Below are 13,305 nucleotides of genomic sequence, written 5' to 3'. Positions count from 1 at the left end.
GATTAATGCTCAGAAACATGGTTTTAGAACCAAGTGATAAACATCTTAATCACTAATTAGCTATGCAGGATGTGGATTCAATATGTGCCTGGCATTAAAAGGGGTTAATTGGCAACCCTAGCTGCCCAATGACAGGCTAGAGACCATCTCCCATGATTCTTAGGTGCTGGTTAAAGGTCAGTATCCTGTGTTTATCTGTTCTGAGCAAATACCTTTTTATCCGCTCGCTTATGTACTTTCAGGGAGACTTGCCCCCTGTTAGATTGGGACAGTTTATATACATCTTGGAACTACAACTCCCAGATCCCATCAACAGCTAAAGGCTACTGTTCTGTTACATTTGTGATCAACTCTAATATGTGGGGCTACTGTACCCACCGCAACACACAGCAGCTATGCCCACAGGGCAAATCCGGCTGTAATTACACTTCAATTAAGTTGACTTGAAATAAAAGTTTCTGTAGTGAGCCCTGCGGATATCATAACCAGTTTGGCCCCTAAAGGTGCCATAGGTGGCACTTATATCCCACTCAGCAATGGGAAGAGGGTACAGGTGGTCCGTACACTGCGAGTGGCATCAGCCTTATAGCATTTAAGGGATATAATGGTTTTTGGAAGGTGAATGAGGCATTCCACATTGTGGAGCTACCACCTCCCCAGACCTGGGGTTACCTCCCGGGTTCCCCCCAGCATCAATAGGTGCAGTTAAGGGTTAACGTCCACATACACGGGCCGATTCTAGCTGCCGATATGGGTCCCTTAGACTGATTCGGCAGCTAACCCCATGTATGAGGACTACTGACGGGCCTGCCCGACCGATATCTGGCAGGTTAGAAAATCTAGTCGGATCGGGGACCGCAGCGGCTCGTTGATGCGTTCCCCGAACCGATTTTGCCTATACCCGTCATTTTAATTACCCTGGATTCTCCCAATATTGCCCACCCATAGGTGGGGGATATCAGCAGAAGATCCGCTCGCTTGTCGACATTGCCAAGCGAGTGGATCTGAAGGTGTATGGGGACCTTTAATTGTTAAGACACCAGAGCAAGGAGGTTACATTCTAAGTGGGTAAGCAATGGCCAGAACAGCCTCAGCATGAACCCAGCATTAAAGAATGGAAAGGTTAATCATTTCCAAGTTAAAAATAGAAAAAAACAGAAAAAGTTGAGTGAGAACTTCCCCTTTAATATTCATAACAACAGTGATAAGGAAGCTTAGGAAAGCAAAGGGAGCAACTCCTGGGCAGTGTGTGTGGTTTAATGATAAATGGATATATATATATTTAGCAACGGACTATTCGGAAGTGCCATAAAAAAAATGAAAGAAGTATTTAATTGAATATAGGGTAAATAACTGAGCAGTGAGCTTTACTGTCCCTTTAATTGGTGGGTGGCGTAAGGGGGACTACTAGCAAAGTCTCATCTTCCCTTCCTGGGATTCCACTTAAAGGAAACCGATTGTGGCAGAACAAAGAGCACTGGCGGTCCAGCTGTTTTTTGGGGAAAGAAAAGGAGCAGAATAAAGAGTCTTCCTGTTGCTTTAATGGAGCTGCTCTGTGTGGCTTGGGGCTGGGAAGCCTCTCTGGCTATGGGAGTGAGTCTCCCTGCCTGCAGCAGGCGGCTCGCTGACTGATCTCACTAACAGGGGCTTCTGTGTAAGCTGAGGCTAAACAAACACAGATGGAGTTCAGTTTGCATTCACCAAAAATGCTGGCAATGCGGCAGGGGCTTCAGATGTCACAGCAGAGAGAGCGCTAGGGCAGCACACACACAGCTCCTCACATGCACAGCGCTCTGCAGCCTGCAGCAGCCTCTCTCCCTGGCCCATTCACTCATCCCACTAGCCGCACTGGGCACAGGGGGGATTAGTGGGCAGCCCTGAGCCAACACTTGGGCAGAGTTCTCTCCGCCACCCCCTCCCCCTGGCTCAGCCATGAAGAACCTGCAGATTGAGGAGGAGAAGCCCTGGAAGAATCACTGCATCAAGGAGATCAGGAGGCTGAAGAAGAAGAGCCGGGAGGAAGCAGGGATCAAGCAAGTGAATGGGCTGAAAAGTTTCAAAGTGGACCTAAAAGTGGATGAGGCTCCGGCAGAAGGAAGGACTGGGCAGCAGCAGGAGCTCCTGGGGGGCCGGGCAGGGGAGCGTGTCCTAGGGGGGGATGTATTGGACCTGAGGAACAATGGGCTTTACCCCGGCAAGAAAGGGTTAATGAAAAGCAGGGAGCTGGAAGGGCAGCAGCAGCCCAGGATGGTGATATGTCCTGCACGGCCACCACCAGAGACTCCTTACTTGCCAGCCCCCCAAGCCCCTTACAGCCCAGACCCCTCGGCATCGCCTAGGAATCGGCTGGGGGAGACAGCAGGCGTCAATTCAGAGATCAAAGCCATTCAGCAGACAAGGAGGCTGCTAGCCAATGCCAGGGAGAGGACCAGAGTACATACCATCAGCGCTGCCTTTGAGGCTCTCAGGAAACAGGTATTATTACTGCCCACACCCCCCCTGCCAGCACCGACACACATAGTGCCAACCTGTGCCCTTCCGGCTAATGCCCGCTGAGGATGCTGGGAGCTGCCGTTTCGCTGGAGAGTCACAGGTTGGCATTTGTCATTGGTTTGATATAATATAGATATGCACTTTATATATAAGACTTATCTGCATCTGTCATATCGTTAACCCCTTTACTGCCAGATAGCTCTGCAGTGCAGTAGTCACATGTAGCGCCAGCATATTCCACAGCACTGTACAATACAGACATAGAGATTACATGCAAATACTGATACTAGCAGTAAAGAGGGCCCTGGACATTAGAACTTACAATCTAAAAGTGTGTCTATATTTAAACAAGCAAGGGGTACAGATGCCTAACTGCTTACCTAGATGTGTGCCAGTATGAGGTAATAATACATAATTAAATCATATTATTTCTCTATGACGTTATGTGAAATGAACCCAAAACGACTGAGTTTAATGTTTTAATCCACCCGGATCAACGCGACTGCTGATAAATAATACAAGGAAAGAAGTTTGAGAATTCTTTATTTTTGTCAGATTTTGGCAACCGGGGGGGGGCAGTGGCAGTCACCTATACGATGACATCTTTCTTGCCGGGGGGGGTGGGCATCCCCTCTTACCTCCAATAACTGTATAGGCTTTTACTGTGCAGCACTGCGGCATAGGTTTCCGCTTTATAACTGCACAATAGTAATACATATATAGTGCTTATTGTGCCAGAACTGTACCCTTTGGCTCCGCTGCAGTCAGATATTATGGGGGGGGGGGGGCATACTGTCCAGTTAGATGCACACCTTGGTCCTCTACAAAAGGGAAGAAATATACAACCTGATAATTGCCCAATTATGACTCCCAGCAAGCCTAGGGGGACGGTGCCGGCACAGCAGAATGCGTTGCTTGTGTTTCCAATAGGGTTATTTAGCGCCTGTAATGCTCGGCTTTGCCTGCAGACTCTTCATGTGCAGTAAAGCCAAGGGTGCTATCCCTGCTCACCCATAGATACAGGCAGCAGTCCTGCCTATCTGCCCCTATATACCAGCCTTGGGTTAGCTGCCATAGGTGGCAGTGGCACACACACTGGCCTCAGATGTTCCCCCTTAATGCCTGGGATTCACCCATATGACAGATGTAGTAAATTCTTAGCTTAGAAGATTTATGACTATTTGGGGTTTGATTCCCAGTTACCTAAGCGGGGGGGGGGGAAGCTTGGGTTACTACATGTGTCACTGTGAGCATATGGGTGAATCCCAGGCACTACAGGGGGACATCTGAGGCCAGTGGGCTTTAGCTGCTATCAGCAGTATAATAGTTATGTAATGGTTGTGCTGTATTTGTAAGGGTCCCTAGACAATGAAGAATCACTAGTCCTAAGTTTTGCCCTAACTGTCATGCCTTCCACTGCGTAGGACCACCCTGAAGCCAATGGCTGCCTTCCATAGACATAACCAGCAATTAGTGGTGGGGGGGGCAATGTTGATGACAGGCGGTTGTCTTTCAGTTCTGTAGAGTTGAACCCTCAGCAGGTGATTCTTCCAAGCCATGCATCTTTGTGTGAAACGCGTTGTTTTCTAAAGATCTGCAACTAAGTAAGTGAACTGAGGTTTATGGTTTAACTTTTCCTTTCCTCAGTTCTCTTATTAAGATGGGAAATTGCCACCCCAGAAATCCCTCTTCACTCATGAGCCCTCCTGCAGGTAATGTCCTGCCCTATGGCCCCCTTCTAACACTAAAGCATTTCCTACTCAGCACTTAATAACCCCTTACTAACACTATTATACTTTTTTACTAGTGAGGAGAAGCAGAGATGACTTTAGGGGGTGTTCATGGGGTAAATGAGCAAGGGCCACAACATACAATTTGGGTATTGCAGAGGAGTGGGTGTATGTGAAAAGCGTGGGGGGGGGGGGGAGATTGCAGATGTAGGTTGGGGGGTTCTGCCATGGGTGGTAAGGTTAACTTTATGATAAAAATCTTAAAAATTGTATATACATACATTGAATCATTTTAAAAACCTGATTGCAAGCTCTCAAGACACAAAGGGGGTTCCAAGGGAAAGCGGGACCTACAGGAGTCCTACCTACAGCTGCTGTAAGTTTCACTTTCTCCATAAAGGGTGCGGGAGTAGCTAACAGCTGGGGTCTTTGACATTGCAGGTTAAGGGGGGGGTATAGCTCTTCAGCTGTGAAGTTTAAGTGACAAATGCTGCTGCTAATGAACTGCTCCTGCGAGTGTGAGTTCAACAGCTGCTCCACTTCTGAGCTGCAAACTTTCTTTTTCTAAAGGGGAAATGTGCCCTATCCATTTCCACATAAGTGATTGGGAGAGCAGAGTGGGATTACATCAGTTCTGTGCTTTCATGAATCCTTGGTTGCTACAGGCAAATGCCCTAAATGCTGCAGTTTAGCACCCGTGTTAGTAAATAAAGACCTTGTAATGAGCAAATATAATACATTGTATGGGGACTACAGTAGTATAAGGAGATAGGCTGGAGGGCTTACAGCATTGGACTGGGCTTTATAAGTCTCAGCAGAGATCATGATATTAAGGGCCACACCAACCCTTCCCTTATAACAAATAGATGTAGACAGGGCTACATTTAATAGGAAACATATAGACTTATGGTGGAAATAAGTAAGGGTTTAGGCTGTTTGGCCCACTAGGGTTTGGCCTCACCAGAAGATCTTCTGGTGTAATGGTTAGTCCTACTCTGAGTTCTTATTTGCTCTACAAAATACAAAGCCCAGCTTGTGGCCAATCTGGGTTGGATTTGTCCACTTATGTGCCATCTTATATATTCTTGGAACTATTGTAGGTTGACCACAATGTAACCTTGTTTTAAGACTACTTGACCCAAAAGATGGGTGCAGATATACAGACAGATTTGGGGGGAGAGATTCTAAAACTCTGGCCTGATGTGCTGTGTTGAATTCTATACTTGGTAATCACATCTAATGGCAACAGAACTGCATTGATCCAAGTAGCACGTTAAAAGTCAAAAGTCTGTAGTTTGTACGATCGCTGTGAATATTACCCTACATTGGACATTTAAGGATCAGGCCCCTTTTGGTTTCTAGCATTTGGTTTATTCATTGAGTTTATGATTTAACAAGGTCACAGATACATGATAGTACTATTCTGTGTGCATTCTGCCATATCCCAAAGGTTGCATACTACAGTAATTGAGTGTTTGCCCAATATTTCACCCTAACTGATCTTCCTGATGGACTTTCAGGAGTATTTGAAGCAGCGGTGAGAGTTGCGTTAAGGAGAATGGCTCTTCCTAGATACACCTGAAGGTCAGTTAGGGTGACATTTGGGATGAATATGTATTTGCTCCCCTAGATATTATCGGAACCATGTCAAAATGACTGGTACCCATATGTATCTGTACCCATTTCATAAGCTAAAGAGGGCCTTGAACAAAGAATGGACTTTCAAGGAAGGGCCTGACCAAAGGTAAGAACCTTCAAAATGTCTTCAAATGAAAAACTTTGACAACCACTGATCAAGAAGAACAAATAGTCATTCTTCCCAGATCTTACCCAATCTTGGTTTCATCGCTCTGGGGAGGCCATCCCTACAGTTTGGCAACCACTGTCCCACAGAAGGTTCTTACTTGATAAACAACAATCTGTTCTTCCCTCATACTTCCTGCATACACCAAATCCTTATTTCTTACTACACTAAGATTTATGAGTAGGATACAGTCATATCCATTTCTGTGCCTCAAACCATCATGGAATGGAACCGTCTGCTTCCCCTCTTCCTAGCAGCCCTCCAGTGCAGGAAATCATCTCCTGACACTCTCAAGTGAATGGGTCGTTAGCCACACCAGACTATGATTTACGGCCGGCTCCGCATGTACAATAACGGAGACAGCTTCTTCTTTTTTTCAAGCTCACAATTGAAAGCAAGGGATGATTTGTGTCTTCATCATGCAGTGCGCATCATGTTACAGGCAGAAGGTTATGGAAATGTGAGGTTACATGTGCTTTTTTTGTGGGCTAGTAACACTGTAGAGTTGGCAAACTTCACTGGGCATTCCTTTCTGCTCAGTAAATTTCCCCAGGCCCTTTTTTTCTCCTTTGATTCACACATCATCAACGGATCCTTCAAAGAGTAATCACCGTGCATTCGCTCTGCTGCAAGGGTGAAGCCTTTTGTCATTTTACTCATTTATAGGGGTAGGTTGCCAAGCGTGGTGTTAGGAAGAACGTGTTACTGACATACAGGCAGCCACTGAATGAATATTTTTTACCTTTTTCAAAGATACTGTCTGTGGAAGTTGTTAGAAAACAATAGAGCTTGGAATATTTCAAAGCGCAGTCATTTATCTTGTTGGAGAGATAGTGACAGGTCAATACAAATAATGGGGAGGCAATGAAGGTTGGAAGTGTAAGGCTATAGCAGGTGGACAAGGGCAAGTGTAGTACAAGATGGCAACCATAGCTCTGTATGTCAGTGTTGGTTCTTCAGCTCTTCTTGAAGTTGAACTTCCACTGGCTGATACTAAAGACCACTGTGAGACCTATATAAATGACAGCAAGAATAACCAGTAAGATACTCCCTAATAAGAGTGGCTTCTTTGTGGTACATGACTAAATATATTCCCTTACTTATCTTAGAACTTGGAGTTCAGTGACCTTCATAAAGGCATTTGGACATGGGCATGGAGCTCCACTGTGATATCTGTTATTCTGATATTTGGTAGGAGGATATGTATTCCCAATAATATCCTTCCTTGATCAGGAAGATGCAGAATACTTGATAATTTCTTTATAAATTGTCTGCCTGGATCCTACAAATGGGTTTGTTTACAACATCCACAAGTGCCCATTGTGTAATCTCTCTTCACAGAGTAACAGAGTAATTGTTAGGAAGCTACATGTTGCTTAGTGCCAAGTTTTATTGGAGCCATATTTAAACAAGTGACATGTAGTGTTAGAAGGTATTGTCCAACTTGCAGCCCCAACACCCAATGGAAAATATGTGCTGCATCTTAAGTTTATAGGAGAAGAAGAGGAGCCATCTACTGCGGCAGTAGCGAGCAATTTATGGAGAACTAGGGGTAGAACCTTCTAAATCATTTTCCCTGGGTGCAGACCTATGTGAAGTTGTATTCCCTTTAAGATGAACACAGCTGCCATCTTTGATGATACATGGTCAATGATCACTCACCGCAGGGCATGCCTGGGAGCTGGGCACATGTTCTAAACCAGGGATCCCCAACCGGTGGCTCAGGGGCAACATGTTGCTCCCCAACCCCTTGGATGTTGCTCTCAGTGCCCCCAAACCAGGGAGCTATTTTTGAATTCCTGACTTGGGGGCAAGTTTTGGTTGCATAAAAACCTGCCAAACAGAGCCTCCTGTAGGCTACAAGTCCACATAGGGGCTACCAAATAACCAATCACAGCCCTTATTTGGAACCTCCAGGAACATTTTTTCATGCTTGGGTTGCTCCCCAACTCTTTTTTTACATTTTAATGAGGACATCCCCCACCCAGGGTTGGACTGGGCCACCCGGACACTGGGAAAATACCCGGTGAGCCCCAGCAGCCCAGACCCGACCCTATTGCCGCGTCCTCTTGCGTCCATTGTCCTCCCCTGACGTTTAGGGGAGGATGTTGGACAGGGGCCCCTGCGGTGGGGGGGTTAGGGGTGCGTGGCGGCGGGGGCCCCTGCAGGGTACACGGCCAGAGGAGGCACCTCAGGGGTATGGGGCCCCTGGGGCGGCAGACCCGGTGGGCCCTGCACCCCCCAGTCCGTCTCTGCCCCCACCACAATAGGTAAGCAACATTTTCTCTTTTTAGCTTCTAACCTAACCATAATGTCTCTCCAGGAAAAGTACTGGAAAATCTGCATGGGCTGCACAGCCAGGACCAATTTCCTTTCTCAAGCAATAATCTTGCATTTAGTCCAATCTCTGGCTAATTCACATTAGTAACAGAAAGCTACAGTTGTCAACATAGACAAAAATTGTGCTAGGGTGGGTATAAAGTGCCACATTTAGGAAATACCACGAAAACAGGTTGTAAAATTTCTAGGGACAAAAGAGTGAAAACCGGGGAATGGACAATAGGTAGTTATGGTGGGCTGTCCATCTGAACTTCTTCACATTTGGGGGCAGTAAAATATATAATCATTTTCTTTTTCTGGAAAAGGTGAAAGGACTTGTCTGGTTTCAAGTCTGAGCGGCGCTTCTCAGGGCTCCCTCACCACCCCCCAATCTCTCTCTCACACACACACACAAAAATCTGTCTATTTATGTTAAAAGAAATACTTTATAGAAGGGAATGACGTAATGAAGCCAAAACTATTCAAAACTGGACATTTATATGAACCTTCTGGAAAGTTTTTGGCATGGCGTCCTGCAGGAACAAAGAGACAGTTGAGCGAGGCTGCGAGTTCCAGAGGACTTATCTAACGCAGGCCAACTGCTTTCCCAGCGGGACTTTAAAATACTTTGACTCCCTGAACAAAAATAAACCTTGTGAATTAGGCAAATGGCAAATTCAGGAGCTTATTATGAAACAAAGGTGGGAGCAACCCCCTGGAAAGAATAATGTGCATACATGTAAGTTCTTACTTTGTGCTGTATGCGCCATTATCTACATGTTCTTACCTAGTGGGATCGGGAGCTACTGCGGCAAACAAAGAATTCTCCGGGGGATTCATTGACAAATTGACCTTTCTTGGAGAGTACATTACATTCTGAGTTCTTATGGGATGAGTCTTTCACCAGAAACTGGATTCGCTAAGGGACCAATCATGTCTCCAGTTTTTTTGGGGGGGTTGTTCTATCGGAAAGACATCTGCGAAGATAATCCCCAATGCTACATGGTAACAAAACATACATATTGTTAGTATTTTATATCACGATAATGCTGCCAAATTATAAACATGTAGCACAGTAACTGCATATAAATAAGTATAGGGATAGATAGGGGATAGATATAGATGATAGATAGATGGATTGCTAGAAAGATACATATTAATAGATGATAGATAGATAGATAATAGATAGATAGATAGATAATAGATAGATAGATAGATAATAGATAGATAGATAGATAGATAATAGATAGATAAATAGATAGATAGATAGATAGATAGATAGATAGATAGATAATAGATAGATAGATAGATAGATAGATAGATAGATAGATAGATAGATAGATAGATAGATAGATGATAGATAGATCTATGTTTACTTGGAAGGGTTGAACTTGATGGACTCTGGTCTTTTTTCAACACTATGTAACTATGTAAGATAGATAGATTGATAGATATAAATAAATGATATATGATAGATAGATAGATAGAAATTAATAGATAGATATAAATAGAAAGAAAGAAAGAAAGAAAGAAAGAAAGAAAGAAAGAAAGAAAGAAAGAAAGAAAGAGATAGATAGATAGATATAAATTAATAGATAGATATAAATAGAAAGAAAGAAAGAAAGAGATAGATATATAGAAATAGATGATGATAGATAGATCTGGGTTTACTTGGAAGGGTTGAACTTGGTGGACTCTGGTCTTTTTTCAACCCTATGTAACTATGTAACTATGTAAGATACTGTAGATAGATAGATTGATAGATATAAATAAATGATATATGATGGATAGATAGATAGAAATTAATAGATAGATATAATTAGATAGATAGAAAGAAAGTAAGGAAGATAGATAGATAGATAGATAGATAGATAGACAGAAAGATAGATAGATAGATGATAGATAGATAGATAGATAGATAGATAGATAGATAGATGTTTAAATGTATATATATTATGATATAGAGAGTGCTATTCTGAGACATTTTGCAAATAGTCTTCCTTTTTTATTATTGGTGGGTTTTTTATTTCACTTTTGTTCAGCAGCTCTCCAGTCTGGAATTTAAGCAGCTATCTGGTTGCTATGGAACAAATTACCTTAGCAACCAGGGAATAGTTTAAATCAGAGACCAATGCATGAATATGGGAAGGACTGAATAGAAAGATAAGTCATAAAAAGTCACAGTAACACTAAAATTGTAGTCTCACAGAGCAAATGACCCCCATTTGAAGCTGTAAAGAGTCAGAAGAAGAAGGCAACTGTGCTACTGTGCTTCCATTTGTATGGCCCCTTTAAGGCAGAAGTCTGGGAGATGTCTCCCACTGCCTTTCCTGCTGTTACATTACAAAGTTAATGCCTCTTTTTACACCCCGAATCATTACATAGTGGGATTTTTACACTGTGCGCCATTTCTGCATTGCTGGTTCCGTAGCGGCAGTCAGCTCGGCACGTTTCTTCGCAGTTCTGTTAACCAGTTGGGTTCTATTAATACTGTTTCAGAACCACCAGGGAATAGACCAGACCAGAAGGTGGCTGCCATTACAAATAACCGTAAAACCACTGAAACAATGAATGTATATTGTATATGAATAAATCTTCATAGCCGTATATTGGGGAGTTGCTTAGAACACTCATTTCTTTCATTAGGCTTTAATCATTTTGGGTTTTCATCACTTTAAATACAAATATTCTCTGCAAACTGCTCGTGTGAAAGCTTGCTGGTTTTCCAGTTATCACTTCTCTTGTTGCTAACAAACTTGGCCCGCAGACCAGTCACTCTATCTGTCTCCTGCTCTGCCTCCATCTGTTCCTTTATCCATCCGCTGGAAGCCGTCCCCGCTCATTAAAGCCCTTCCAGCCATGGAATCTGCCGCACATGGGTACAGCTTGGAGGAGGATCGGCTCATTTTCAGCACATAGCGTATCTCTCTCTCTCCCATAGGGATAACTTGCTGCTCTCACATAAACACGGGTTACCATCCTAATAACCCTGATATCTCTCTAAATGGTCCCCAGGCCTAATGGATGCATACTATATGATTGGTCAGACACAGTATGACCTGCTTACGCCCATATGAAGAGCCCACCAGAGACCCTGACGCCCTGGGCCCTAACCCCTGGGTTAGATGTAGTGGCAAATGGTGTGGGTTTTATATAGGCCTATGGTGGAAATAAGGATGGACTCTTGGGAATTGTCCTACGTTGATAGGGTTGCCAACTGGCCCACCAGGATACCAGGAAAACTCCCGGTGGGCCCAGGTGTCAGTGGGCCCTCCTGCTCCTGACCATTTGGCCTGTTTAATGGCCATTTCCTATTTCTGAATGGGAAGAAAGAGAAGAAATAGATGGATGAATAGACGCTAGCATGTAAATAAATGAGACTAGGAGAATAAAGAGATGGGTGAGGAAAGGAGGAAAAATAGTTTGGAAAGGGTCTAAAGATTTCTGGTGGGCCCCAGGGGTCCCAGTCCGACACTGAGGGCTGGTATTACAAATTTACCAGCAATGTACTTGTTCAGTTTTGATCCATGGACAACAAAATGAGGCACACAAGCAAGTTGGAGGCATTTTGGGATGCCTTATTGGCTGGGGTTGATAATCGGCTTGGCCTAAAAAATCCCAATTTTCAATTTTAGAATATTACAGCGTATGTAGCATGTAGCTACTAATTTCATTTCATTTTAAAGGAGAAAGGAAATGGCGTTCATTTTGGAGGCAGATCTGACAATTCTCTAACCACGTCCATTTGTTTTCTGTTGCAGGTCCCATGTTATTCCTATGGACAGAAGCTGTCGAAGCTGGCCATCTTGAGAATAGCTTGTAACTATATCCTGTCCTTAGCCCGGCTGGCTGACCTGGATTACAGCGTGGATCACAGTAACCTGAGTTTCCCCGAGTGCGTAGAGCAATGTACTAGGACTTTACAGTCAGAGGGAAGGTCGAAAAAAAGAAAGGTACGGAAAGCAATTCAGCCTTCTAGCCATATTCTTCATTTCCCAGGGTGCCACAGCCATGTGACCTGTGCTCTGATAAACTCCAGTCACACTTTACTGCTGCGCTGCAAGTTGGAGTGATATCCCCTCCCCTCCCAGTAGCCGATCAGCAGAATAATGGGAAGGGAGCAAGATAGCAGCTCCCAGTAGGTATCAGAATAGCACTCAATAGTAAGAAATCCAAGTCCGGCTTGGGACTCCTCCAGTTACATGGGAGTAGGAGAAACAATAGGTTAGCTGAAAGCAGTTCTAATGTGTAGCGCTGGCTGAAAGCTCAGACTCAGGCACAATGCACTGAGATGGCGCCTACACACCAATATTACAGCTACAAATACATTTGTTGGCTCAAGAATAAAATTTTAAATGGCAGAGTGAATTAACAGTGTAATTTAGAAATAAAAAGTACCCCATAAAATGGAGCAAATGGCCTTTCTGCCTTGTAACCATTAATGTGAAGTTAACTGGTTTAAGCTATGAGACCTCATGAAGCTTGAACCAGTCTTTCTGTTCTCTGCACTGTTGGTTCTGACTCTTTAAACTACAAAGCAGAAGCCAGTTCTCTAACAGATCTGCCTTGGGTGGAGCGCTGACTTCTGCTACATTGTGTCAAGAGTCAGAACCCCGAGTGCAAAAGGGACAGATATTGCTCACAGCAGCTATTACATTCACACATATAATGTAGAAACCATACATACAATACTGAGAATGAGAGTTTGTTTGTGGGTAGCAGCAAGCTTAGGCAGCCCCTAGTCTATAGATGGATATTTGCAATGGGGACAAAAGGATAGGCATGTCCTATCTCCCCTCAGCCAATGAGTAATTCAATATCCCCATCTGCTTTTTTTGGAGACACAGTAGTTTGAATGAGCCCAAAATACATAATAACAGCAGTCGGGATCCTAAAATAATGCCATTACATATGTTTAAAAGAGCGACCTCTGTGTTTTTCTTGTAATTAACCACTGAT

General features: G+C 43.9%; 1 protein-coding gene across 1 annotated transcript in view; it reads left to right on the top strand.

Annotated features, from left to right (window-relative positions):
- The first annotated feature begins 1,428 nt into the window (after positions 1-1,428).
- atoh8 (atonal bHLH transcription factor 8) overlaps positions 1,429-13,305 on the top strand; it is a 28,708-nt gene continuing 16,831 nt past the window's right edge. Inside the window, exons 1-2 of the mRNA XM_002937284.5 lie at positions 1,429-2,475; positions 12,108-12,299. Coding sequence (XP_002937330.2) covers positions 1,933-2,475; positions 12,108-12,299 — 735 coding nt within the window. The 5' untranslated portion in view covers positions 1,429-1,932. The remainder of the gene's footprint in view (positions 2,476-12,107; positions 12,300-13,305) is intronic.

Source organism: Xenopus tropicalis, chromosome 1 (genome assembly GCF_000004195.4).
Source record: "Xenopus tropicalis strain Nigerian chromosome 1, UCB_Xtro_10.0, whole genome shotgun sequence".
In the NCBI taxonomy this organism is placed as follows: domain Eukaryota; kingdom Metazoa; phylum Chordata; class Amphibia; order Anura; family Pipidae; genus Xenopus; species Xenopus tropicalis.
This window is presented reverse-complemented; position numbering and strand designations above follow the sequence as displayed.